This window comes from Acipenser ruthenus, chromosome 8 (genome assembly GCF_902713425.1).
Source record: "Acipenser ruthenus chromosome 8, fAciRut3.2 maternal haplotype, whole genome shotgun sequence".
NCBI classification, from domain to species: domain Eukaryota; kingdom Metazoa; phylum Chordata; class Actinopteri; order Acipenseriformes; family Acipenseridae; genus Acipenser; species Acipenser ruthenus.
This window is the reverse complement of record NC_081196.1, coordinates 12699120-12726647: the sequence shown is the minus strand read 5'-3', so window position 1 is coordinate 12726647 and position 27528 is coordinate 12699120. Positions and strand designations below refer to the sequence as shown.

General features: G+C 40.5%; 1 protein-coding gene across 8 annotated transcripts in view; it reads right to left on the bottom strand.

Moving 5' to 3' along the window:
• LOC117406277 (unconventional myosin-VIIa) overlaps positions 1 to 27528 on the bottom strand; it is a 64851-nt gene that overhangs the window by 7106 nt on the left and 30217 nt on the right. For 4 of the 8 annotated variants that reach the window (XM_059028528.1, XM_059028529.1, XM_059028526.1 and 1 more), the window contains 30 exons: positions 26839 to 27049; positions 26416 to 26551; positions 26196 to 26302; positions 24922 to 24978; positions 21706 to 21843; positions 19928 to 20086; positions 19236 to 19328; positions 16918 to 17012; positions 16445 to 16529; positions 15964 to 16182; positions 15237 to 15344; positions 13805 to 14014; positions 13272 to 13475; positions 12256 to 12432; positions 11994 to 12083; positions 11734 to 11861; positions 10493 to 10619; positions 10221 to 10340; positions 9555 to 9728; positions 9021 to 9248; positions 8236 to 8406; positions 7964 to 8081; positions 7200 to 7326; positions 6314 to 6483; positions 5395 to 5585; positions 5155 to 5279; positions 4358 to 4515; positions 3911 to 4064; positions 724 to 879; positions 111 to 216 (listed from right to left, as the gene is read on the bottom strand). In XM_059028528.1, the coding sequence (XP_058884511.1) occupies positions 111 to 216; positions 724 to 879; positions 3911 to 4064; positions 4358 to 4515; positions 5155 to 5279; positions 5395 to 5585; positions 6314 to 6483; positions 7200 to 7326; positions 7964 to 8081; positions 8236 to 8406; positions 9021 to 9248; positions 9555 to 9728; positions 10221 to 10340; positions 10493 to 10619; positions 11734 to 11861; positions 11994 to 12083; positions 12256 to 12432; positions 13272 to 13475; positions 13805 to 14014; positions 15237 to 15344; positions 15964 to 16182; positions 16445 to 16529; positions 16918 to 17012; positions 19236 to 19328; positions 19928 to 20086; positions 21706 to 21843; positions 24922 to 24978; positions 26196 to 26302; positions 26416 to 26551; positions 26839 to 27049 (4342 nt within the window). The remainder of the gene's footprint in view (positions 1 to 110; positions 217 to 723; positions 880 to 3910; positions 4065 to 4357; positions 4516 to 5154; positions 5280 to 5394; positions 5586 to 6313; positions 6484 to 7199; positions 7327 to 7963; positions 8082 to 8235; positions 8407 to 9020; positions 9249 to 9554; positions 9729 to 10220; positions 10341 to 10492; positions 10620 to 11733; positions 11862 to 11993; positions 12084 to 12255; positions 12433 to 13271; positions 13476 to 13804; positions 14015 to 15236; positions 15345 to 15963; positions 16183 to 16444; positions 16530 to 16917; positions 17013 to 19235; positions 19329 to 19927; positions 20087 to 21705; positions 21844 to 24921; positions 24979 to 26195; positions 26303 to 26415; positions 26552 to 26838; positions 27050 to 27528) is intronic. The other 4 variants (XM_059028532.1, XM_059028533.1, XM_059028530.1 and 1 more) reach the window with 1 other exon arrangement.

Sequence of the window (27528 nt, the reverse complement as noted above, 5' to 3'; positions counted from 1 at the left end):
GAATATATGTTAAAATGTGTCCTGTTCTCATGTACACTCAATAAATAAGTATTCTTCAGGACTGAAAGGGTTAAAGGTAGGTGAAAAAAGATTAAACAAACTATACTCACCTCATCTGAGTCGTCTGGGAAATAGACTTTGTGGAAGATCTGTGTGGTTTTGTGCTGAATGGCTTCAACTTCTACCAAGTGAGGAGGGTACTTCCTGGATCCATTGCTAATGTTTTAAACAAAAAATAAACATCACAGTTTAGAATCTGTAACATATTGAAGCCTATACTGGAACTACAATCTGTGTGGAGCCTGTGTTTGCTGGATTCCACAAAGGTAAACCATATAACCTGGGACAGGTTAGGTTTGTAACTCACATTTCTGGTTGGTTGTTTTAGTCCTCCGTCTTTTAAATGAAAGAGACAGTTCAAATGTAACTGAATGAATTGGGATGTAAACTGAATAGTCCGAGCCAGGTTTCAGAGAAATGACTGTTTATATATATTTGTGTATAATTCCCATGGAATTTCCTATTATGTTCACTACAGGATTCACCTTTACTACAGACATTTTTTATATGGGAATTTCAGATAGGGATTGTGTGTAAGTGTACTGTTACAAACAGAAACAGACTTACTGTTACAAATAGAAACAGACTTCAGTCATGCGCCATATTTTGCTGCCATCTACTGTCCTAAACTAATAATGCAACTTGTTTACTGAGTGCTGTTACCGGAGAGCTTTCTGCAGTCTCTGCATACAGTCCACAGCCAGTGGATGGTGTTTCTTGGACTGTAGAAACCTCTGGATGTGGGGTAGAAGCATGTTGCTAGGAGGGAAGAGGCCTGTACACAACCATAGCAACTCCCAGCCTTTCTCTTCACTGTACCTGAAGGGAAACAGAGCACAGGGGTACTAGACTAAACAATAATAATAATAACAACAACGTGTGTTATACCATTGTATGTAGTATGTGTTAAAAAAAATTGTATTAAAGACCACATTGTAGCAGGCTTTTTTTATAGTGCATTTTTGGACATTCCCCTAAGGCGGTGTTTCCCAAACCGGGAGTGATGGCAATAAATCTCATGTGTGTCGCAAAAATGTCTTACCGTATATTGAACTGGTTGTGTTTTTTTTTGGTGTGTGACACCACCCACTAACGCTAATAAACTGCCTTTTCACACACATTATGGCATCCTGTTGTAATGTGTATATACAGTGCAGTGGTGGATCGGAATAGCTTTATTAAGTACAGTACTTTATTAGGATGCATGCCTTTGTTACATGGAAGAGGAAACACGAGGGTGACGGAGTTTACGATTACATTTCTTTTGGCTTTGCTGTCAATGTTAAAAACAGAGAAACAAGGCCACAACGTGTCATCTGTGATTCTATTTTAACAGTGGGTGCCAATCAAATTAAAGTGCCATTTAGATACAAATCACAAAGACGTTGCAAATAAACCTTGAGATTTGTTTGAAAGAAAGCGCAGTGCTTTTGAGAAACAGAAACTATCAATGGTTCAGAAAACATCAGTGCCAACAAAAGCAGTAAAAGCTTCCTTCCATGTATCTTATAGAATAACCAAATGTAAGATGCCACACAGCATTGGTGAGACATTACTTCTTCCTGCTTGTACAGAAACGGTTCAAACAATACTTGGCAATACTGAAGCTGCAAAAATAAAATCAATTCCCCTCTCCAATAACTCTGGGCAGTAATGTCTTCAAACGTGCTTCAGCAGTTACTAGCGAAGATTAGGGGAACCGGATTTGCGCTGCAACTGGACTAAGCAACTGATGCGGCAGGTGAGGCACATTTGATCTGTTATGTACGCGACGCATCTGAAAATGACAAGGCTGAAGATCTGTTGGTTTGTAAAAGCACTGAACGACAAGCTACATCAAAAGACATTTTAAAAATTCTTAATGAATTCATCATAGAAAAGGGATTGAGCTGGAATTCCTGTGTTGGTCTGTGCACAGACGGGGACTGGAAAGAAAGAAGGATTACAGACTTTGTTTAAGAAGGTGGCAACTGACGTTGTTTGGGCACTGCATGCTCCACCAAGAAGCTCTTGCATCAAAATAAATTAGCCTGCAGCAATTAAAATGGTAAACTTCATTAAAACAAGACCAGTAAAAGCACAGATTTTCTCTCTTCTTTCTGAGGACTTGTTTCAGAACATAAATCCTTGTTATATTATTGAGAGACAAGATGGCCATCACATGGCAGAATATTTGTGTCTTCGAACTCCGAGAACTGAGAACGTTTTTGGAAGAGGCCAATTACTGTCTAACAGTTGCTTTGTTGTTCTGATGGCTTACTTGGCTCACATTTTCATGAAGTTAAATGAGTTGAATGCCTCACTTCAGGGAACTTCAGTTTTAAAGCTGAGTGACAAACTGAATGCATTCATTGCAAAAATGTATCTGTGGAAAAGGAAATTAAGGATGAACCACAACTGTCATGTTCCCCAACCTTCAGCAGGCTATTGAAGATCATCAGTTTAACCTTCAGCAGGCTACTGAAGATCATCAGTTCAACCTGCAGCAGGCTATTGAAGATCATCAGTTCAACCTGCAGCAGGCTATTGAAGATCATCAGTTCAACCTTCAGCAGGCTATTGAAGATCATCAGTTTAACCTTCAGCAGGCTATTGAAGATCATCAGTTCAACATGCAGCAGGCTATTGAAGATCATCAGTTTAACCTTCAGCAGGCTACTGAAGATCATCAGTTCAACCTGCAGCAGGCTATTGAAGATCATCAGTTGAACCTGCAGCAGGCTATTGAAGATCATCAGTTTAACCTTCAGCAGGCTACTGAAGATCATCAGTTCAACCTTCAGCAGGCTACTGAAGATCATCAGTTCAACCTGCAGCAGGCTATTGAAGATCATCAGTTCAACCTGCAGCAGGCTATTGAAGATCATCAGTTTAACCTTCAGTAGGCTACTGAAGATCATCAGTTCAACCTGCAGCAGGCTATTGAAGATCATCAGTTCAACCTGCAGCAGGCTATTGAAGATCACCAGTTGAACCTGCAGCAGGCTATTGAAGATCATCAGTTCAACCTTCAGCAGGCTACTGAAGATCATCAGTTGAACCTGCAGCAGGCTATTGAACATCATCAGTTTAACCTTCAGCAGGCTATTGAAGATCATCAGTTCAACCTTCAGTAAGTGCAGGAAGCCGTTCAACAAAACTTTGGACTATATTTTCCAGACCTTGACTTGGATAAGTATGAATGGATAAGAAACCTTTTCTGCCAACAACCTCTGGAACACTTCAGTATTGAAGAGGAAGAAATGTTGATTGGACTTCATTAACTAAATTAATTCAAATAAACGTACATTTTCATACTTTCACACTATCTTACATTTTATGTTTTTTATTGTTTCATAAAATTCTACCGGTCAGTCATCAGTGTGTCACACAATATTTCGGTGTTGAATAAGGTGGCACAAGCTTCAAAAGTCTGGGAACCACTGCCTTAAGGTGTTGGTGTAAACATGCAATATACTATACGGACACCCCATTGGATTACATCAACTCCTTATTTTGATGCTAGTCACAGGATAACTATAAAAATGTGGTTAATAAAATTCTCCAGAACTGTAAAATGCTCTAAAAAATCCAGTGGCTTATCCCGGCGGGGTAAAAATGGATGAAATCAACCCCTAGTTGAGAATGCTATACAATTCCTTTGATAGTATTGTAGAGTCATTTTTCATTATCGTCAGATAAGCAAATGTTTCATGGTGAAGGTCAACACTAACTGCATAATGGTTTTATATATAAAAAAAAAAACTACAGATCTAAATGGCTGTTCATCAAAAAAAAAAATCCCAATTTCCTTGGATGAGACAGAGGAGCCACCTGTAACGAACCCCATGTGTGAAGCCCGCGTACTTACTTGACATGGTTTTCAGTGAGCTGCTTGAGTATCTGGCAGAAGATCTCGTCTTTGAGAGGCTCTGATTTCAAGGCAACTTCAAATATTTGGTCTGTCAGCTCGTTCACGGAACGTGTGCGTTTGGATGGATAGTCACCCATATACTTCATCATGGGTGGGAATCAGCAGTCAAGGAAACACACAGAAGTACTACAGCTGAACACCATAACAATGATTCTGATATATTCTGATTAATACAGTATGGCTGCGACCCGAGAGAGCATGGAGTTAAGCACAGGACCGTGCTTCCTCTTTGCTTTCCTCTCTAATTTACATAGAAAAAAATTGAGGGAAGCAAATTAGTGAAGAGTTGTTGCACAGTATAGTACATGTAGTGTTTACTTGTAGAATCTTTTTATCTTAGCTTTACCAAACTTTACCGTGCAGGTTTTGCCAGTGAAAGGATATCAATGAACGCCAAGCAGGCCTCCTGAGACAGATCCTCATGACTCAACACTTTCTTGAGCAGGGGCTGTTTGATAGGCTCCCGGGTGCAGCACCACAACTTGTCCTTCCCCCGGCTCTTTGTGATCATCACGCGGCTCAGCGTGTGTTTGGGAGGCGGCCTGGAAACAAACAAAAAGATTGACTTCTTTCACTGCATCTCTCGTATCTCTCAATGGCACAGTATATTTTCTCTCTTTATTATTTTGCTGTATTCAGTGTTCAGGACTTTATTTTCACTTTAACAAGGGTGAGTTTATTTATTCACTTCCTGTGTGACAGGCTTGAGGTCCTATGTGCAACAAAGTGAGCTTGAGGTCCAGATGGGGCCCTAATACCTGCTGCACAGAACACGGTGTGGTGGTAGGATAAACAGGCTTCCTAAGATTAAAATTGAAATAAAGTCTGGAAAATGAAACATTATGACATGTACAGTTATGGCCAAAGGTTTTGCATCACATACAATTTCAGGATTGAGACAAAATTGGTTAATTCTGTAGGGTGATGTGAAATATTTGGCTATAGCTGTAGTGCTAATATGAGGTACGCTTTTTGCAGCCTTCGTTATTACTGTTGAAAAATGTGTCTGCTAGACTGAGAAGTTACTTTTCACACACTTATCTCTTAACAAAAGTGTCAAGAATCAGAGTGACACGTAATTCCAGAGAACAAATATGTGGGTTTGAATTACGAATCACTCCCTGTGCCAAGCTGCAAGGCCTGTCCTTTGCAGTTAACAGTGAGACAACAAATATGCTCACCTGAAGTAATCGTAGGAGAACTCTTCCAGAGTGTATGGCTTCACTTTCTCATTGCTCTCCACCAGTGTCAGCTGGGAGGTCCTGATAGCGTCTTGCCTCTGGTCAGGGGTCATCGTCACCAAGGCCTGGGGACACAATAATACACACCCAGTGATTTAAATGCCTGTTTTGACTTGAGGACATGGTTAGAAGACTACCCTTTGTAGGAGAATCAGCAGAAGCTCGGTAACCGGCACTCACCACAATCTCCAGAGGGGGTTTGGTGGCTGTAGGCAGCACGTAGACACAGTCTGCAGGGAAGTCCCCCTTCTGTTTGGTCCTGTCATTGATGCCATGAGCCCAGCCTGAATTCATCACCTGCTCCCCGCAATCCTGGTCCAGCATTATGAGGTCTCCCTTCGCAAAACTCAGGAACGAAGACTCGTCTCCAGCTAACAAAAAAGTATTATTAATAGTAATATTTTTGGTTAATTACACTACAGTATAATATATGGATAAGTACTAGAATTGCATCTCAGCCCATACGAAATAAGTCATAATTAAGCGATGTGATAATGACACATCACCTATTTATGACTTTCCCAACTCTCTGTATTTCTTTTAAACTGCTGTTGTTTTTATTTTTAAAAAAAAACATTCCAAACACTGAAAATGGCAGCCCGTTTTCAAAATTCCCACACTGGAAGCCAGAGAATCATTCATCAGAGACCAAGAAAACTAAAACAAAACAAACAAACCTGCATTCTATATAGACCTTGAAAGTCATGGAATCCATATATTATAAGCTGAAACAAATGGGACTGAAGTGAATTATTTTAGGTTATAATTGCATCTCGGGAATCTGGTGAATTTATCATAAACCACTCAAGCTTCACTCAATTTATGATGTCACCAGAACCCTTCAATGCAATCATAACCTTGTAACTCTCTGCTGCCCATTGTATATATAATCACACGGCAATTACATACATGTTTAGTTCCTAACCTCTTTTGAAATTACACAGTATTTACAAATGTAGCTGTTTATTTACTATGCAACCACATAGCAATTGAAGAAATGCTGTAAGGTGGTATCCTATTATAAATAAGTTGACCCTGTCTTCTCATTTGAACTGCCTAATCTACTTTCTAATGAACACAACGTAGTGCAGACATTCACCAGGGTTTGGATTGTCTTGCAGAGCGACCACAAACTTCGACCTGCTCCTCAGCCCCTCGAGGAAGGTGACGACGAGGTCCCGGATGTCATCTGCGTTGTTGGAGGTGAAGGTGTATTCATCCCCTTTAATGGTGGCCAGCGTGAAACTCTGCCCCTGCAACTTGCCTCCTCTGTGATTAAAAGGTCTTAATTAACAAGTGAACTCGCGTTCACCTCTTACTGAGCAACAACTGATAACATCAGGTATTCCCACAATACATTTATAACTTGTTATCTAAGAAACAAAGAGCTGTATTTTTAACAAGTATCTTTTACAGAACTAGAAACAAACAACTAAGAAATGTAAATCGAGGTTTCCTAAGCAAATTTTTGGAGGCGTAGCGGGCAGTGTTGTGTGACACACTGCCGTTGAGTCTGTCTGCTGTCAGTGAGATGAGGTTAAAAGCTCTAAAACCACGAATGCAGATAAGCTTGTCTCTTTTGCATTGTGGTTAAGACACCTGCTTGTGGTGTGAGGGGTCGCCGGTTCGTGCCCAGTCTCAGCCCTGTTACAGAGGCAAGACTGGAGTTAACACAAAACTATGCCTGCATTTTGTATTCTGCCCTTGGAGGAGTTAACAGTATAGTTAATGCAGGAAAGTAAATACATGTTTTGTATAGCATGCAAAGGGTTAAATATCACTGCAGTCAATTATCCAGCTGTTAATAACTAATGTGGAGGGTAAGAATGCTATTACGAACTAAAAAAGCGTATGGTGTATTTAGACTTATTTGCTTTGTTGTTGCTAAGCTTGCATCTAAGTATCTGCAGGAGGGAGAGAAAAACAGCAGAATCGGAATCCGATTAGGTAAATTAAACAACTGTATTATAATAATGATTGTGTACCTGCTACTGGAGACAGCAGTGATTTCTGGGAAGGAAAGCTCCAGAAGAACTTGTTCTTGCTCATCGACGAAATAAACTCCAGTCCAGTTCACAGCTACAATGACATCGTTCTTAGGCAGACTGGGTCCTAAAGACAGACCGGGGCAGAAGCAACACAGTTAGAGGAGTGATTATCTTAGCTTTTTCACACCTAACGTTTAAACCGTTATTGTAATTCATTAGGAGCCTTAAAACAACAATGTACATGTATACAATGCAAAGTGATTTTGGATTGCATAAATATTAATGCGGAAGATTATAGCAGTCTTTATAGTAACTGTTAGTTAATCTTTGTTCTTATTTCTCTGTTATGGCTGTTAGTGACATTTGAATGTATGTAAATGTTCTACAGGTACTGTAATGTCTGATTAAGTATGCTCTATACTGGTTATTAAATGATTGCTTCAAACATGAGGTCCTGTCTTCCATGCTGAACTGCCTGTTATGTAGTTTAAAATCCCTTGTGCTTTCATAATTAATACAGATATACAGTATGACAAGAAGTTGGCAGCTTTTACATCAATAGATGAATGACCACGTAACTGCATATTATTTGATCTATTTGGTTGTTGCGTTCACTGTTGTGTGATTATAAAGATCTGAGGAATTGTACTGTATGGGTGTCTTCTTGTCTGTGCCCATTGGACCCCCTTGTAAACTACATGGTGCATCTGATTAGGGGTATCCAGGTGGGAGGCATGTCTAAATAAAGACAAAATAAGTACCTGAAAACTTAAAGGCTTCATAAAACCGAGAAAAAAGCAAAGGCCACTTGAATCGAGCAAAATCCACCACTTCCTCTTTCACTTTCTGGGGGTCCATCCTCTTCTGGGTGTAAACTCCCTGCAGCGATAAAAAAAAAAATATATATACTGTAATCTCAGGCTCTTCAACACAGGGATAATCCGCTGTGATGAAAGCCACATTAATTTCATGTTTTCTATCATGTGTTTTGAGGAACAACATTTTCATCTCTTGCTGTTATGCTTTTGCCCACCTTTTTGTGAGCTGCCATGATGAACTGAGCCCACTTCTCCACAGTTTTCAACGAGCTGATCTCTCTGTCCGGGATGTAAGAAGGGATTAAACTCAGCAAGCGCTCCAGAAGCACCTCAGAGCCATAGTCTACGTAGTATTGCTGGGAGGCCAGCTCAGCAAGGTCTTCTTCCTGAGCAACAGGGACAAAGTACAGAGAATACAGCCCAGGTCCTTCAAACCCAATAGCACATTCACCACTGCATCATATTATACAAAGCAGGGAGTCATGCATACATATTGAATAAATTGCCTTACAATCTACACATCCTACTGCATAAACGCTAAAACATATATGACATGCATATTTAACATATGCAGCAGTGAAATGAAAAGTGAACACCAGATACCTAGCTGCCATTATGTTAAGCAGCACTCTTTCATATCTGTAAACCTTTCTAAAACATTGAAGAGGTTATAAAAGTAATAATAGGATACCTGGCAAATCATGGTAAACTACTATATGATAAATGCATAGTATAATAGTAGGTAAAGCATGGGAAAACTGCAAAAATACAGTGGTAAACTTAAGGGGAAGTACGTATCATAGTGCATTACTTTGTAGTAGAATTCGGCAGCCTTAAGTCATACAGATATTACTAAAATTCCATACCAGTTAAATTTCTACAATAAAGGAATTTAATATAAAAGGGATTTGTAAAGCCTACTGCACGTCAAAACCAAATTGTAAGCAAACTTCCTCCCCCTCACACTTTCTGTCCACACACCCTGGATGGGAGCCCTCACCTTATCACAGCGGTACTCCCCAAACTTGACCCCCCTGACGATCTGCTGGTAGATGAGGTTGTTGGCCACGTTATCCTCACTGGGGTTGTGCCAGGGCGTGAAGATCTCCTTGCGGAAGAACAGCCTCCAGGGGGCGTTGCGCTCCTGCGCGCCCTGCTCTTTGGCGTACTGCTCACACTGAGACACAGCATCCATCACGTGGTCATTCCCGCTTCCCAGGGAGGACACCTGGAGGGTGGGGAGAGGCAGGCACCGCGTGGGGGTCATGCATATTCAGAGAACTAAAGCCTTGAGCTTTGGTGTAAAATGTTAATGGAACAATGTGATTTGTCTGCCGTCTATTTGTTTGTAAGACCTTGTAAGGTCTTTTATATTCTGATATATTCTATTTTTTGATAGCAATCTAAAGCAGACTTATGGTCAAAATTCCCAAACTCTATAATATTTTCCCACATAAACAAAACTGTCAGCATAGTCCCGAAAGCATAGAACCAATTCCACAGTACTGATGGATTTTATGTACTGGACGGCTACCTTGTCAAATAAGGCAATGTAGAGGGAGAAGCCGAATCTGTCTTTGAGGCTGATCTTGTCTGCCAGGGAGTTGCAGAGCTCCTTTGCTGTCGTCGCTGAGTCTGTCAGCAAAGTCTTAGTCGTGCCGTCCATGAACGTCACGGGCAGCATGATGGGCTTCTTTGACTTCGTGGCCTGCAAGGACAGAAATCTTTATATTAAGGGATTTGCTTTACTTTATTTATACAATCTTAGTCTGAATTCCGACATCTTCTTTGTTTTTTTTAAATAATAATGCTACTTTGCTAGTTCCACTTCCTTTCGGTCTATGCAGATATCTCACATTAACTTTTTTTTTTTACTGATCTTTTGCAAGACAAAGTCAAATTGTATAGACATGTAGCATTCACAGGCTTTTAGCAGCTGCACTAGTTATATAAACCACAAAGAAAAAGAAAGAAAGCTGGCATCATGTTTTCGAAACCAGAAACCATGCTCCTGGATCCTGACACTGAATCTTACCAGTTAAACAGGGCTTTCCTGGCTTATTTACTGGTTTTATTTTTGTTGTCTCTCTGATTAAATGTGTACGCCTTTTTTCAAATACAATAAGCACTCTTTAAATCATTGTAAATAAGTCCTTCCCTATCTGTTCATAAATAAGAAATTAAATGAATAAATCAATACCTGCAGTTCCAGCCAGCTGGGGGGTTGTGTCCGTGTGCCATTGACAAACGTCCTCCTCAGCCTCTCCTCACAATATGGGGCATAGCCTGGGGGGCCACCGATGATGAAGTTTCTTAAATACTGCAACAGAACAAACAGCATTGCTGGCATGGGGGCTGTATTACAACACAACACTGCAGGTTAAGCTGCCCTATCATGAACAGATATATATTGTGAAGCGACCCTGTATTAGACTGAACTGTGGCTTCCTGAAAGAGCCCCTTGGTTTTTACCTTAACAAACTTCTCTGAGGGAGCGAAGCAGCCAACACAGAGAGATACGAGGATCCAGCCTCGAGCATGGCTGCTTTTCGATGGATTCTGGGTCAGCTGCTTTGAGATCTGACAGTAGATCTCGTCCCTAAGAGAAATAAATAATTGCAGTAAAACCTGTATTATTAACAGTCACCTGAAATAAGCTGTCACTTACCAATCGATAAACCTCAGAACAATTATTTGTTGACACCTTAAGTCAGCAGTTGTCTGTCTTAAACAGCCACTATATCGTATATCGAAATGAAAACATATCTGGGTTTTGAGATCTGTCCTCTATATCACTGCAGGAAGAGTGATTTAAAAAAAAATAAAACACAAGTGCTCTGGCTTTTCTGTTCTGTACCACATCATGGATTGTTATTTCTGTGTTACCTGTTTGACAATGTGGGCAATAATCCTAACACTAGCAGTGCACTAGGGCGGCCATAATGAAAAGCACTTTTAAAGTTATAAAGTTGTCAGGATGTTAGCAAGGAAAAGAAAAATTACAGGCACGTTATTTAAACAACACGTCGGGACGTGTAACGCTATATTTTTTGGAACCCTGCTACTTACTCTTTAAGGTCATTTAGATAGAACTGACTGACACAACCCAACTCTGTTTTTTTTTTTTTTCTTTTTTTTTAAAAAAAAATTTAGTCGTTGCCAATCAGTTTTTATTATTTTCTTCCCAATTTGAAATGCCCAATTATTTTTAGGCTCCGCTTACCGCTACCACCCCTGCGCTGACTCGGGAGGGGCGAAGATGAACACACGCTGTCCTCCGAAGCGTGTGCCGTCAGCCGCCCGCTTCTTTACACTCTGCATACTCACCGTGCAGCCGCCTCAGAGCTACAGTGTCGGAGGACAACGCAGCTCTGGGCAGCTTACAGGCAAGCCCGCAGGCGCCCGGCCAGACTACAGGGGTCGCTGGTGCGCGGTTAGCCGAGGACACCCTGGCCGACCTAACCCTCCCTCCCCCCGGACGACGCTCGGCCAATTGAGCACCGCCCTCTTGGAGCTCCCGTCCATGGTCGGCTGTGGAATAGCCTGGACTCGAACCGGCGACATCCAGGCTATAGAGCGCATCCTGCACTCTAGTGAGTGCTTTTACTGGATGCGCCACTCGGGAGCCCCACCCAACTCTGTTTTGGCTTTCAGATATGAGTAATGGATTAGCATAGTGTTCCCTGAGTAAACTGGATTACTGTGGGACGAACCTCAAGGCAGGCCTGAGGATGCCATTGCCGATGATGAAATGCAGCTTCTCCAGGTTGGAGGTGGGCCTGTCCTCAAGCATGCTGTTGCCTTGCAGGGTCTGCTCGCCATCATTCAGTCTTTTTGCAACCTAGGTACAAACAAGACACTCGATAACTTGAGATAACACCAGAAAACATGCACTGATGGCTTCAATTCACATGCTAGTGCTTGGGCTGATGGCACCTGCCTATAGCATCCAAAAGGCAGTTGATATATTCACCTCCTCAGTTAACTTTGATTTCTTCTTGAGAGTGAGGGATACAAGTTTGTGCCGCACGCTGTTCTTCTTGTGGCTGTCAATGTGAGCATTCTGGAATCATATTGAGGAGAATCAACACTTGTGTCATTATCAACAGTCCTTCTGAAGTTAACATCAAGCAACAAAACTACAGACAGAATAACAAGATTGCTGTCCTGTACACAGTCCTACACTTTTAAATGTTGGGATTACAGTTTATCCGTACTCAGCCAATGCTGCTTACCTCTCCCTCCACCTGCAGGGCCTGGAGTTCCCGCTTGTAGGTCCTCTTTCCCAGGGTCTCGTAGATCTTGGTCATGACTGGGATCTTCTCACTGCCATCGCTCATGGCTGTGTGGTACTTGGGTTCAGGGAGATCACCCATGAAGCGCAAAATCGTGATCCACACAGCCAGGGCTGCCTATGGACAAGGAGAGCATGCTTGATTAGCAAGTGTTGCCTCCAAAATAGGTTCTGCAGAATGTTAACGACCAAGACATCCCTGGCTCACAGTGTTAAATAACTTTACCACCTAGGATTATGATCTCACTACACCTCGGGAACTATTGTCTGGTTTTTCTGTGTTTGCCTGCAAGGTTTCAGATGTACTGGATCCAAATAGTATGAGAGATCTGGAACCAAAACAAAGGGTTTGAAGAAATCTTCTTTCAAATCGTACAGGTTAGGAAATGTGGAAACAGGACTGCAGTGTCAAATAAAACAGGACAGTGGTGTAACTGGTCACTAAGCGAACATATTAGCCACTGTCTAAAAGGGTCCACAGTTAAAAGTGCTTTTTATCCCATTACACAGTATCATAAACTCTTTCTGGCAGCTGACTGAGTAATAAAAACACTTTTAGCACAGTAGACAGCCAATGACCACAGTAAATAACTTATAGATATGGTAAAAACAATACTAAACTATGCTAAAGTATGAGAAATGCATAGAACCCTGTGACGGAAACATAATGAGTTCTGGTTGTAAATTTCCCTCCCGACCTGTGAGGGCGCTAAGTAGCGAAAGGGAAAGGCTTTGGACGGGTTGGCATGACAGTTCATTTCCTGGGTCGGAAAGTCAGTCAGCCTGGAAAAAGGCAAGACTCCGTTACAGGAACGTATTGACCCGGAAAGGTAAACGAGGTAGCAGCTGCAACTTTGCTACGCCTTTACAATAGTAAATGTGTAAGGGAATTAAAACAGGTCATTTTTGTTTTAAGGTGAAGTTTGTTTAAAGCTGCCTATGAACATGATGACTCACCAGTTGATCTCCTTCGTCCTCGTGGTAGAGCAGAGGCTGCTTCAGCGGGCGCCGGACGTATGTGTGCGTCGTGGTGCCCTGGAAATAGGTGGCCGCGAACTTGGCAAACTTATACTCGGAGAGGTCCTCCTCTTCCTCCTCAGGCAGCGGCAAGGAATCATCAAGGTCCTCCTCCTCCATCTCCTTCTGAGCATGCTCCAGATCCTGGCACACAGGGCAAGTGGCAGTGGGAAGCTGTTACCCGGAGCTTTATTGGCTACAACTTAATCCTTTAGCTTCATAAGATACCAGGCCATAATATCAAAGCATACAGCTTCTAAACTCATCACCAAGCTAGAGAAACCCCAATATGTGTAGGGTAAATGTATGACAACTTTAACATCTGTCTGTTCCTACATATAGTAGCACTTTTTCCGGCTGACTAAACAGCATCCTTCCAACGTTTTTCCATTCAGGACTGACAGTTTCAACTAATGGCTACCTGGCTTTATTCAAATATTAAAACATTTTGATCGATGACTCGGCATGCTTACCTCAAACCCAGACGGTGCTTGTCCCTCCTGGCCGGGGAAGGAGTTAGTGGTACCGAGAAAGCCAAACATTTTGTCGACCATGTCAGAGTCGTTTACGGGTTCCTGCCGCGCCTTTTCCATCTGCTCCAGGAGATTCTTCTTCCGCCGAGCCTCCTCCCGCTCCTTCTTCTCCCTCTCTGCATCCTCACGGGCCAGCTGGGCTAGGCGCTCCTGCATCACAGGGACAGAAACAGGGTACTTAGCAATACAGTGCTTCCAATAAACCCACTGTTACTTTCACAAGGTGGCTTCCATCTGTACTGGAAGATAGCAGGGACGATTTAAAGATCTAAACCAGTGGTGCGCAAACGTTTTATATGCCACCCCTTTTCTTAGCATACATTTTGTTGTGCCCCCCCTCCCCCCGACACATATTACATTTTTTTTAAATTTAAATCAATATAAATTGCATAAAAAGTCCAGTTTTAGCTAAATACATAAATGTTAACAAACACATTCTTAAGTTTTGAAATTTGTACTTTGAGATATAATTTATAAATGCTGAAAACGCGTATCACAAATTCAACATTTAAAATCAGTCTATAAATATATTTTTCACACTTAGCGAGTCAACGTTTAGCTAACATTTCTAACAAATAGATGTGTGAAAAAATACATGTAACTTAAATCTTTTTTTTTTTACACTTGGCGATTCAAATCTGAAAAACATTTTCGTTCAGCAATTAAATCTGAAAAAATAAATCTGGGTTTTCACCAAAAAATATATATATATATATATTTTGCTCAGCTAATATGAAGCTAGCAAATGAGCCCCTGCCCATTGAAGCGTTTGATTTGGCATTGCATGCTGCAGAGCTGCCCTTACACTCCGAGAGTCAATCTCTCCACTTCCCCGCCTCCTCTGTATACTACAATGCCAAAAAAATGAACAAATTTCAAAAAGTTTAAGAATGGGTTTGTTAACATGTATGTCTTTAGCCAAATCTGGAGTTTTTTCGGTTAAATCTAGGAAAAAATATGCGATTACACTAAATCTGGGAATAAATGGCTGTTATAAAATACGAGTGCTTTTTTTTTTACACTTGTCGTCCCATACATGGAAGCCACCACTTTGGCTCTGTTCACTGCAGTTTCACTGACACGCTTGCTATTTTAAACATCATTCCAAGTCCAAGAGTGATTGTCAACGGCTCATTTGAAAGGTAAGAATTTGGACTAATTAGCCGTCATTTATGTATTTATTTAAAATGTTCTATCCTTTAAATATATATATATTTTACATTTTTTACACAACTGCCCCTTTAGTCATAGTCGTGCCCCCCTTGCTGACTCTCCCCACACTTTGTGCACCACTGCTCTACACTATGGTGGATCTGTATATATTCTTTAACCCCCCCACCCCACCTGCTCCCCCTGGTGTTCAGACTCTTACCTGGTGTTTCTTATCTGCCTCCACTTTTGCCTTCTTGGCGCTCATCTGGTTCCTCAGCTTCTCCTCCTCGGCCAGACGCATCTTCTCAGCCTCCAGGCGGCGCCGGTACTGACAAAAAAGGGAGAAGGATACAATTACAGGGCCAAGGCTATTTATCCACGAGTTAACTATCTAAGCAGCAAAATACATAGCAAAATAATCTCCCCCTTGAGATGGATTACTGAAGAAGATGGACGAATAATGTCCACGGACATCCTTGTTACTGAAATAAAGAATATGGAAAAGCAAGTGGGTTTAAACCTAAATTAAACTACCGAAACTGGTTTGATTTGAAAGAAAGCTAGATTCCGCTATGAGATCCAGTAATATTTACTCAGCAGCATCGGGAATGAAAAATATATTATTACTAGCCTGTTTTTAGTAACAAAAAGTATGAAAATGAAAACCCTAATGACTCACTTGTCCTGCACCAGCTATCAAGTTGAAATGCCAGCCATAAGACTCCAAATCGGCTCTGAACTGCTACACTGTTTTCCACAGTTACCTAAATCTTTTCCATGAGGTTTGCATTTATGTGATGGGACGTATTACCCCACCAAAAAGTCACATCAGTTCAGGGCAATTTACAAAGATCTTGACAGCTCAGACTGTTTTAGTAAAACATTTGAACAGGGCAGTTGCGGGATGAGTGGATTACTTCCCCCACCCTTGACTTTTCAGTGCTCACCTGCCCCTTGAGCCGCTTGTACAGCCTGCGGGAGATCATGCCCCTGGAGTAGGCCTGGATGGTGATGACTGCCCACAGCCGGTGTCGGAAAGCCCGCCGGACCAGGCAGCCCCGGCACTGCGCCTGGAACTCAATGATCCGCTTCCTCGCCACGTGGTAAGTCTTGTAGAGCTTGCGGGACCGGTAGAGTGCCTGTAGCCGCGCAAAGCCGATCCGCATCTGAGGAGGAACGCAAAGAGGAATGAGGCAGATTATACCAGATTCATACCAGATTTCAGGTTTCATTTTTGCAACTTTATTAGTTTTCCTAGGACTACATTCTGTTACGCATGTGTGGATCATCTGTATTGTACTGGACTAATAAAGGGTAGACACCTTTAGTAAAATGGTAATACAGAGTGGAACAACCAGGAATATATGGGATTAAATAGGCCTTGCAAACAGGATCTGGTCAAAATGAATTCAGGCAATGGTTACATACAGCGCTGTAGTTCTTTCGACAGTTATAGCCCCTCCAGTGTTTCTGTATCAGCATCGCAGACTTTCTGATCTTGAGGAAATTGGACCTGGGAAAAAGCAGTAAATACAATCACACATGGAGCTTCAAAATGAAGTGGCAAACGACATGGGACAGGTATCAAAACAATTAGACAGGGTTGTGCAAAGGAACTGCATTAGTTTGACCATATTTAAGAAAATATATGCTTGTAAGGAACTGCTAGAAAGGTACAACAGCATCATAAAAAGGTAAGTAGCTTCAAATGTAATTTCTTTTTTCCCTATACCTTTTTACTTATCCAACTCAGCCCAGTGAGCTCCTGGACATTCAAACTTGGCTAGTGAATTTGTCCGCCGAGGAATAGATTTTAACTCACAACAAAAAAGCTACCCAGGGGTGAGCAATGCGTCAGATTTGGCATAACATGGAGAAGGGTCTCCTTGACTTGGTCTGACCTGTCTTTAAAGCCGCGCACGACCTTCTGGATGAGGATGACCTTGTCGGTGATGGCCTTGTCCCTCTCGATCTCCAGCAGCATGTCATGGTGGTCCTGCAGAAAAACAGCCAGCGGCGTCAGCGGGAGAACAGCCCAGACACACGGCAACAAAGCAGGCAGGATGCTCTCCACAGACCTGTCAGATAAGTGAGCCTGCCAACCAGCCTCCAGATAAGAATTTTTACATGGTGGCTTTATTTGCAGTGACTCCCTAAACCTGTAACCAATCAGGTTACAGTCCAATTCGGAAAAAGTAAGCATTTCCTTTCTAAATAGCTTTTGCCAAACATTCATTTAAACAACTATCAGACATAATTGTATAGTACCTGTAGTGTTGTGATATGTCATATAAAACTCAATCACAAAATATGACTAAAATGACATAAAATTCTTCATCTTTTCCCCTATTAGACTCTCTGTTTCTTAAGTTTTACATGGATACACATAAAAGTTTAACCATTACAAATAAAAACAAATATCAAATAAATGCAATATAAAATAAAAAAAATCCTTAGTTTAACTAGTAAGAACAATATTGAGAGTTTATTCCATTAAATGATTTACACATCTTTCTTTATACTGTTGATAAAAATGGAGCTGTCCTACTTCCAACACAGACAAAAATGAAGGCAAGATCCTTTAGTAAAAACAAAAACGCCCACCCCTTTTGCCAGTTACCTTACGGCGTTTATGACTGCCAAATGTCTGGAAATCTTTTTTGTTTGCAACCTTGGACTATTTTCTGTACCACTGCATCACATGTTAAGGAAACTTCCTGTGGGAAGTCTTGGCTTTGCCCTATTTTAATCTTAAACTAAGAGTTTCCTGTGCTAACAGCTGTGGCATTCTGATAAAAGGACCTGAGATTTCATAATGAGCAACATACTTTCCAAGAACTGTCAACCTGGGATGCAACTGGGATGTATTAACAAACATTCATGTTTTAATATTACTAACGCAGGTTTATCAGAAACCGGTTTCTAAATAGTAAATATAAACTTCACACTTTCTGATGTTTGCAAATCTCACAAACACGTCAGAAACGGAGGTGTGAAAATCCATTCTGCCTGGCATAACGTCTAATATATTATTGTTTGTTTCATGAAAAATATGTTTAAACTGTCATTTAATTGGTGCATGATCGATACAGCAATTGATACAAGACAGCCTGTCTTGTAAAGTGCTTGTAAAGCGCTTTGTGATGGTGATCCACTATGAAAGGCGTTATATAAAATAAAGATTGACAGATTGAGGTGTCAGGGCTTCAGTGTAAAGGGTCCCTTCCTTTCATTGTTACCTCTGGGATGAAGAGGTTGGATAGAGAACGGAAAATGAAAGGACCTTTCGACTGCTGCTCTCTGACACTGCTGGCAAGCTCTGATGCATGCTGTGAAATAAACTGATAAAACAGTGCAGGGCAGAACTGATTTCAGATAATTGTTTCTTTATTACTTTTACTAGGACTTTACTCTGTTACGCATGTGTGGATATTCTGTAGTGTATTGTATTAAGAAAGGCTAGACACCTTTAACAAAATGGTAATAAAGTGCCACTTCTTTCCTGTCATCTGTTTTCCTTGGACACTGTAAACTCGAGTGAAGAAGCACCGCCCCTCCCTCTCCTGTTCTGTTCCACACTGGAGCTGTTTGTTTGTTCTGATATTTAGCAGAGGAAGACGAGAGACCTCAGAGTTTCCTCACAGGCTCAGCAGGCTCTGTTTTTATGAATGTGTGAATGTGTACGCATGCATCAGTGCTCTGCTAGGTTGCTGGTTTCTGGGGACGAAAGAATCTGACTGCAGTTTCACCTACAAACATTGTATTAATATGCATGTCACGGCTTTGAACAAGCAACACAAAAATACATTATCCACACTAAATAAAATGCAAGAAAAATATGTGTTGAAACCACGTGATTCCATTGATCATGTATTATTTAGCTAGTGTGATAATGTGGTAAAGGAAAGAAATTAGGAGCAACCTAAAATCTGTTAGAGAAAATAAAACATCTTGCAATATACCTGTAGCTATTTCACATATTGTGTATTTATGTTTTTTTCTTTATTCCACAAAGCTGCATCCTAATAGCACTGCTGATTTGTCTGTATCTGTAAATAAAATGTTTTTCAGAAAATCCTAAAAATGTGCTTTTACAGTCCATTTTAAGAATTGTTTGCTATTTCTTCCACCTGAAATTCAGTACAATTCCTTTGCTCACTAATCCAGTGGCAGTAAAAACCGACTTACAAGAAATCAAAGAGACATGGCATTACTGTACCTTGAGGAAAATCTTTGTCTTTCCAATTTGCCAGTCATCATCTCTCCCCAAAACAGCTTCTGCTATTCGCTGGCATGTCCCTCTCAGATCCTCCTGTAAAACATGTTGTAAAAAGAGGGAAGCTCAGAGTGTGTAGCGATTACTGTTGACAGACTTCTTTAACTTTTTAAATTTGTAATCTTTTTGGCCCCCTACCAAAAATATAGCACAGTGGGCATTCTTGATAGACACTTGTGTGAGGAGAATACAATATCAACCATACTGGTTTTTTTTTTTTTTAGCTTATATCATTTGTGTTTAAATTTAATTTAATGAAGTTTTGGAAATATGCAAGTAACTCCCCCCTCTATGCATTTGATTAATTGATTAATTAATTTCCACACAACTACTCCTTGGTCTATCTAATCTATTATGTGAGGTCTACGGCCTTGCCCATGTCGTGTGCCTTCAAACCAAGTTAGTTTGAGGCTATAAATCTTCAAGCTGTCATGTTGCCTGATCATCAATAAAATGTATTCAGTTTCAAATGTATGTGTCGCAGGGGTTTGTCCTGGACTACTGAAATCGGTAAAGAAGTCACATCAGCATATCAGAATATAAGCTGATTCACCCCATACATGTTTTATCGCTAAACAGATTTAACAACTGATGCAGCTCATCAGGTGCACCGTTTTAGTGTTTAAGCAGCCCACCTGCTTGTATGCCGGTTTGACGCCTGGCATGAGGACGCGGTAGCGGTCTACAAACTCCACAAAGGTGTACCGGATGGGGTAGCCCGCTCGGCGGATCCGGATGGTCTCCATCATCCCGGAATACCTCAGCTGACGCACACACAGCTCCCGGTCAAACAGCTGAGAGGAAGAAGCATTTCACACTCAGGAGTGAGCAGGGATATTGGCGCCGTCATGGCAACAAAAACACATCAAATAATGGAACAAGTGAATAAATCAGCGGTGACTTACTACAGGGTTAAAGGTCAAATTGGAGAAGGTTTTCAATGTATGTCTCTGTTTTTTGTTACATCCTTGAAATGTATCGCTATTAAGTTTAAGCTCAGCCACATGCCTCGTTCCTGAAGACCATTTCAAGATGCTTAAGAGCTTTACAAGAATTGACAAGATAAACCGGAAACCAAATAAAATGTTAATTTCAACATGATTCACTATTGTAAACCCTATCCATTTTAATTTTAATGTATAGTGGGTTCTTGGAATCAAATCTTTGTTGTGTTCTAACACTTTTGCTACATTTTAATTATATTACCCCAAAACATTATGGGATCAATTCAATCAATGGAAACATTTTAATTAAATCTTATTTGATTAAAATAATTTATTTCACATTTTCATTTCTCACCTACAGTATAGTATCATTGGTTTCCTAAACCTTCAGTGAAGCATACTACATAGGAGGCTGAGAGCTCCAGTGGTTAAAGAAAAGGGCTTGTAACCAGGAGGTCCCCAGTTCAAATCCCACCTCAGCCACGGACTCATTGTGTGACCCTGAGCAAGTCACTTAACCTCCTTGTGCTCCGTCTTTCGGGTGAGACGTAATTGTAAGTGACTCTGCAGCTGATGCATAGTTCACACACCCTAGTCTCTGTAAGTCGCCTTGGATAAAGGCGTCTGCTAAATAAACAAATAATAATAATAATACTATATACTGTATTTGTAACTAAGAGAAATTTACTCCAAAAGAGTCTTAGAATTACAAACCCTTATTTAAAGGAACTTAATACCTTACCATGCAGTATAAATCTAAAGTAGCACATCAGTTGCCTACCCCTGTAATGAACCAAATACAGACACTACTTTTGATCTTCTGATCTCTTTAGGAAAAAAAAATATTGTTTGTTTATCATGTTATTTCCATTGAGTTACATTATTGGCCACCTGGGACTCGTTAACAACAACACACAGGGATATCCCTTCAGGAAGTTAGTACAGGATTCAGAATCAGATGGGCCGAGCCTGTCTACCAGCAATACATTACAATGTTTCCAGTCTGAAAACATGCATTATATCAACACTGTTTTCATCAAAACAACTAGTTCAATTCTCAAAGGGAGTTGCTTGTTTTACTCAGCAACACCTTGACACAATGTAAAACTGTTTATTCTCATACCATATTATTATGATTTGTAAAATTTGTAAAAAGAATAACTTTAAAAAAATCAAAATCACAGTAGAAATGTGAGATAAACATCTATAAAATCTCTTTTGATTTTTTTTTTTACAGATACTGTAGTAGAACTTCTAGTCCAATGTCTCTGTTCTTACCTGCTTTCTTGTTTATGTGCAGCTATTGGCACTGTGAAAATGAATTTCCCGCAGTTGGAAATACTGTTTTCTAACCTTGCTGGCATTCCTGTGTCACCCCTCTGCCGGGCTAAATCTCCAGTGTTCTCAGCTACACACTGGATCCCATTACACCCCAACACCCTAAGTGGTATAAACAGAACCAGGCTTACCATGGGCTTCTTGAACTCATTGGGTTTGATGCAGCGTACGAAGAAGGGCTGACACACACTCAGGGTTCTCATCAGCAGCTCGAGTGAGCGTTTAAACTGGCTGCTGAGAGTCGGGGAGCGCTTCCTGGTCTCTGCACCCTGGAACCGGGAAACAATGGATAAACTTCTCACAGGAAACAATGATAATGTGGCAATGACATCTTCCTCTCTCTCTCTCTTCCTCTCTCTCTCTCTCTCTCTCTCTCTCTCTTACAGACACAACACACAGTACATGGTTCTATCAATAAAAGGCTAAAATGGATTTTGCTTGAGGGAACTGCGTATTAACTTGAGCGTATTAACTGTTATCAGTTAATATGCTTATTCTAAAACTGTGTGCTGATAAAAGCTATTTGGGGCTTAAGCTCCAAGAACATATGGTTTTGTTATATGAACATGTAAAGTTTTTATATAAAACGTGAATCAGCCAGCAGATGTTTCTTCAATTTTTGGAATTGTACTGACCCCAGCCAGTGATGTATTACAGTTCAGTCCAAGAACTAGTACATACTTTGAAATGGAGGCCTGTAATAATGTTTTCAGTGGTTGTGTAGCCAGTGTCTCATCAGTCTCCCCTTCCCTGAAGAGATTCAGGGCCCACAGAAAATTTGGGGTCACCAGATCTCCACTGCCAACAAGAAGCCCCTTGGTCCTCACTAGAGCCACTTTAAAACAGCTCAGGTCTTTTAAAAGACTTCCAACATGATCTGGTTTAAATTTAAAGCACCACGGAATGTTTTTTAATGTCACTTGACCAAACCTTTCTTTGTATTTTTATCACAAAAGTTTCACCTGTAAAATACTACTTGGCTCTCTTAAACAGAAAAATGAAGCCCAGAAAAGGCATGATAAACACACTAGAGAAAGGCTTAGTGGTTTCGTTTTTATTGAGTTATATGAATATACAATAGGGCACATGAGCAATTAAGACAATATGGCTTATATTTCTAGAATGCGGACTGCAGTGTTTTAGTGCTAATAGAACTACAAAGTATGCCTCAGTTTTGTTTTGCCACTTTGGGTGGGTTGTATCCCATTCCATTATTTAATTTTTTTTAAATTATTATTATTTGTTTATTTAGCAGACGCCTGTATCCAAGGTGACTTACAGAGACTAGGGTGTGTGAACTATGCATCAGCTGCAGAGTCACTTACAACTACATCTCACCTGAAAGACAGAGCACAAGGAGATTAAGTGATTTGCTCAGGGTCACACAATGAGTCAGTGCCTGAGATGGGATTTGAACTGGGGACCTCCTGGTTTCAAGCCATTTTCTTTAACCACCATACCACACAGCCACCTATCACACATACAGCCACTTAATGTGAGTGTCAAATGTCATTTAATCTATGATGATGAATCAATACATGGTGTTGGTTGAACACATTTAGAATCACTCCAATGTAATTATAAGACAGTCATTCTTGTTTCCAGTGATTACTGTAGAAATTATGAAGACATCTCACAAGTGAGAGTTACACTTATAATTCCACAGATGGATTGCAAAGTACTTAGTAAGCCAAGCAAGCTACTGTACACACAACAGGCAACTAAAACTATTCTGCTATCCTATTTAGGCAAAATCTACACTTCTAGTGTCATATTAAAAATAATTTACCCCAGTGCTAAGCACTTTTCATTAACGCTGTAAAACAAACAGCTAATGGTACAGGACTAGCAAATAAGAACTAAGGTGCGTTGATTAAATCCTGTATTCTTAAACAAACCTTGTGAGTTGTTTATTTAAAGGTTTGTATTTGAATTCTTTATTTAAAAAAACATTGCACTGGGGTAAATGCTGTGTGAATATAGCCCCTAATGTCTACAAAGCTTGAATAGATGGTTAAATATGTTTAGGAGTCCCAGTTTTCTTAAGGAAATGAATGTGGAATGCTTGCATTCATTTCTTCAGTGTAGTTTTGGTACATAACATAAGCTTCCATTTTTTCAATATAATTTTACCCAGTTATTACATGGTTATGTATGCCCCGTAATCTAAATTGCAACCGATTATTGGTATTTATAATCATACTATGTTCTTAACAATGATGATATTTTAAGATAATGGAATTAACTTTGAATTACCTCATAACACCATTGGCTTGTCATTAGCACTTTTGGTGGCCTCTGTTGCTTATAGAGCCACTATCACATCCACATACATTATAACCATACCCCCCAGATGTATGGGGCCTTGCTGTGCTGTTTCCTTTCTTTTTATATCAAAATTATTTTCAGCACTTTTTTTCAGCATAATAAACTGCTTCGGGTAACTCCGCTCTATCCCGAAGCTTAGTGTTATGGTAACATTTTTGGCTGCAGTCCTAGAATTAGTGTCTTCATTCTTGTGCTCAGGCAGTATCAGGTGCACCGTGATAAAAGTCAGTTGATAGACCTATTTTTCTTACTCTAGGGTTCCCCCAGTCTAACCTTTACAGACAGTTGCTGCTCATGTTGCTAGGATATGGTCTGCCTGGCGTCACATGCAGCAATATCATCTGAGATGAATGAACTTTTGGGTTTAGACATGTTTTATTTTTATATTTTTAGACGCCATTAAAATATAATTCTAAGAACTTATGTCTAACTTAAAATCGTTACTGGTCATTTTAGAAAAAAAAGATAGCCCGAGTGCCATTCTCCTCCACTGACAAGGTGACAGTATTTGAATTATGGGGTACTTCTATTGTGGTGAGCAGGTGCATCTTGATTCCTGTGTTCTCTTGAAAACAAGTCAGTGTTATTTCAGGTTGCACTTTGATGGCTAGAAATGTATTTCCGGGAATGTAAATTGAAAATAAACAAAGGATTTGCTCAGGTACCCAACAAGGGGGCGGGTCTCTCTGAAATGGGAAGAGAATGGCAAAACACAACTCGAAAACCTTTTAAGAAAGGGTCAAATTGTTTATCATCGAACAAGAATGCATGTACAACACTGTGAAGGTTAAACTATGATACTGGATCTTTAATGATGCTCAGCAGCCTTGCGGAAAATGGTCACCAGACAACAGTGCCAAAAGAGACCTTCACTATAACACAGCAATTCATGAAGAATGCTTTTTTTTAAAACTGGAAACATCTAAACAGATGACCATGATAAGATGAACTAGGAGAAATGGGTCAGTGGTGAGAGGCTTTTCTACCAACGTGTCACACTGTGCAGTAGACAGTTTTACCTTCTGAGGAGGCGTTGAGGGCTGACCCAACACACCGGCCCTGTAGCCACACAGAAACTGAGACGGGATACCAGACAGAAAGACAGAGGTTAGCAGAGCCCACATCAGGAGAGTGAAAATTAGACAGAAACAGAACAAGAAATATCATTCATGAATCTTAGATTCTGAGAGAAGTCACTCATGACAATCACAACTGATCAAATCAGAAACAAAGCAACCCTGACAGAAGGTGTATTTCACAGAGGAAACCCAGCAGAACCATAAACAGACAGACAGACACATGCAATGGCAACACAGGATCTGGAACAGTTAGGACTGTATTAGCAGTGTCTAGAATTGGTTCACACAGAATGACTATTAGTATGATAGATAAAGCGTAGTGCTATCAATGGTAGTAGTGTTCATCTTTCCAGCATAATCTTTTATGTGCTGATGAGGTTCCCACTCCTTTGCACACTTTGAGATTCATCACACCCAAATAAGTAAGACCTCTACTAACTGTCACCTGCTCTTAGCAGTCAGCAACCCCAGAACAGACCCTTTTTCCATATTCAATCAGCAGTCACCTGCTCTAAGATGTCACCGAGTTATGTTCCTTTAGTGACAAGTAAAATGTTACAATACTTAGAACTACCCTAATGAACCATGTAAGGTTGTAGATGCTTCGAGCTGCACCTAACAGCTACTAAAATACGACACAGTATACAGTAATCCATGAGATCTGATTTGTACCACATCTCAGAAAATACTTCCAATTCCAATCCCAATCCCTAGACTGGGGTCAAAGTCTTTGAACCTAAATCCTATTATAGTATAATCATAGCTATATCTTTTAATGCATATATCTTTATATGGGTTGTAGGGCTACTTCTTATTTTAAGATTTTAAGAGTGTTGTCGTCTTGTATTCCATGTACAGTATGCAAGGCTTCAGTGGCGAAGGTACAAAGGATGCTAAGAGATAGAACTCTAAAAACCATAATAGGCATCCCTGCGACCAATATAAAGATACTTATAATTGTTGTTGCTACAAAAGAATGCTTTATGCTGGAAATGTTGGATATTTTGTATACAGGCTACCATAGCTGTTTTCGACTGAAGTTGCTAGAATAATTAAATACGTTTTTAATTCAAAGTTAGCTGCTTACATTTTCCTGTTGCTATTTGTGTTACTAGTAAGGTGAGGCATTTCATGTTTTTAATTGTATTTATGACTTTTAACAGATGTATATGTGAAGCTGCAACTGTTTCTCATGGGGATATGATTATAATTACCATGGCAACATCAGCCTGAAATATCTGCTTGATGAACTTGTTCTTGGAGGAATGGACTAGCTGAATAATGTCTCCGTGGAGGGTGTCCCTGTTCTTCTCCAGAAATCCTGCAATCCACAACAAGAGCAGCACACTATAATTCTCTTTCCTCCAAGCGAGTAGCACTCAATACAGGTACATCCAGTTCCAGTGAAGCCACCCTGACAGCATATAAACATACCTCTGGTCTCGTAGTAGACTACTCCAGCAAAGTGGGTGATTCCAAACTGGGTTTCGTAAGAGTTCTTTGGGGGAATGTAGTTGGTGTTCAGCTTATGTTGGGAGTTCAATTTGTAGAGCATGGTCGTGTCAGTACCCTGTAGGAAGAGAAGGATGCAATACTGATGTAATTCCAACCTCCATAAAAAGCAGATGTGGTCAAATAAAATGTAAGGCAATACTATAGCAGGCCAATTAAAATATTTAATCCACAGTTACTGATTGTAATATGTTGGGGAATAGTACACTGCACAAATTGGTTTTGATTTCCCAATAATAAGTTACAACCAGTACATTTTTTTGTACACTGCTTTAAAAGAATTTCAGCAGGGTCTTCAATACAGCAGGACAGCAGGTTTTAGAGCTGTGAAGGGATGTGAGCTACCTTTGGGAATTTGCTCTCCTCGTCGATGAGTGAGATGATGTTCAAGGGCTTGATGGCGATCATGTCCAGGGCGTCCTGGTTGTCGGTGAACTCGATGTGCTGCCAGTTGATGTTCTCCAGGTTGTACTCCTCCTGCTCCAGCTTGAAAACGTGCCTCACAAAGAACTGCTGCAGGTTCTCGTTGGCAAAGTTGATACACAGCTGTTCAAAGCTGCAAAAGATATTATTATAATAGACTTGATAGGGCTTCTTCGCATATGGGCCAGTGGCAGGGTTGAGGCCTGCCCTGTAAATAAACATGTATTGCTGGTGTTTTAAAATAATTTTTTTTTTTTTAAATTTAAGTTTTAACCCCATCCCTGCCAACTCAATGTGAGCGTGTGGCTGGGGGGCATTGATTGAATGATTAATGATCAAGCAACCCCTCAACCACATGCTATATAAGGCTCAGTTTCTCCTCGTTAGGAGAGAGGAGTATGGAGAGAAGCCATGAGAAGTGAGTTTTTGTTTGTGCTATTTTATTTTTATCTCTGTATAGTTTAATGAAGTCTCTGCCCAGCCTGGAAAGTTTTGGTTAGGTTTTGTTTAAACTGTTTATTTTGGCCACTGTGGCTTTTTCTTTGTGTTTTATTCATTAAAAGTGTGCAATAGCACTTACAACCTAGTCTTTCTGTGCCTGAATCTCTCTCC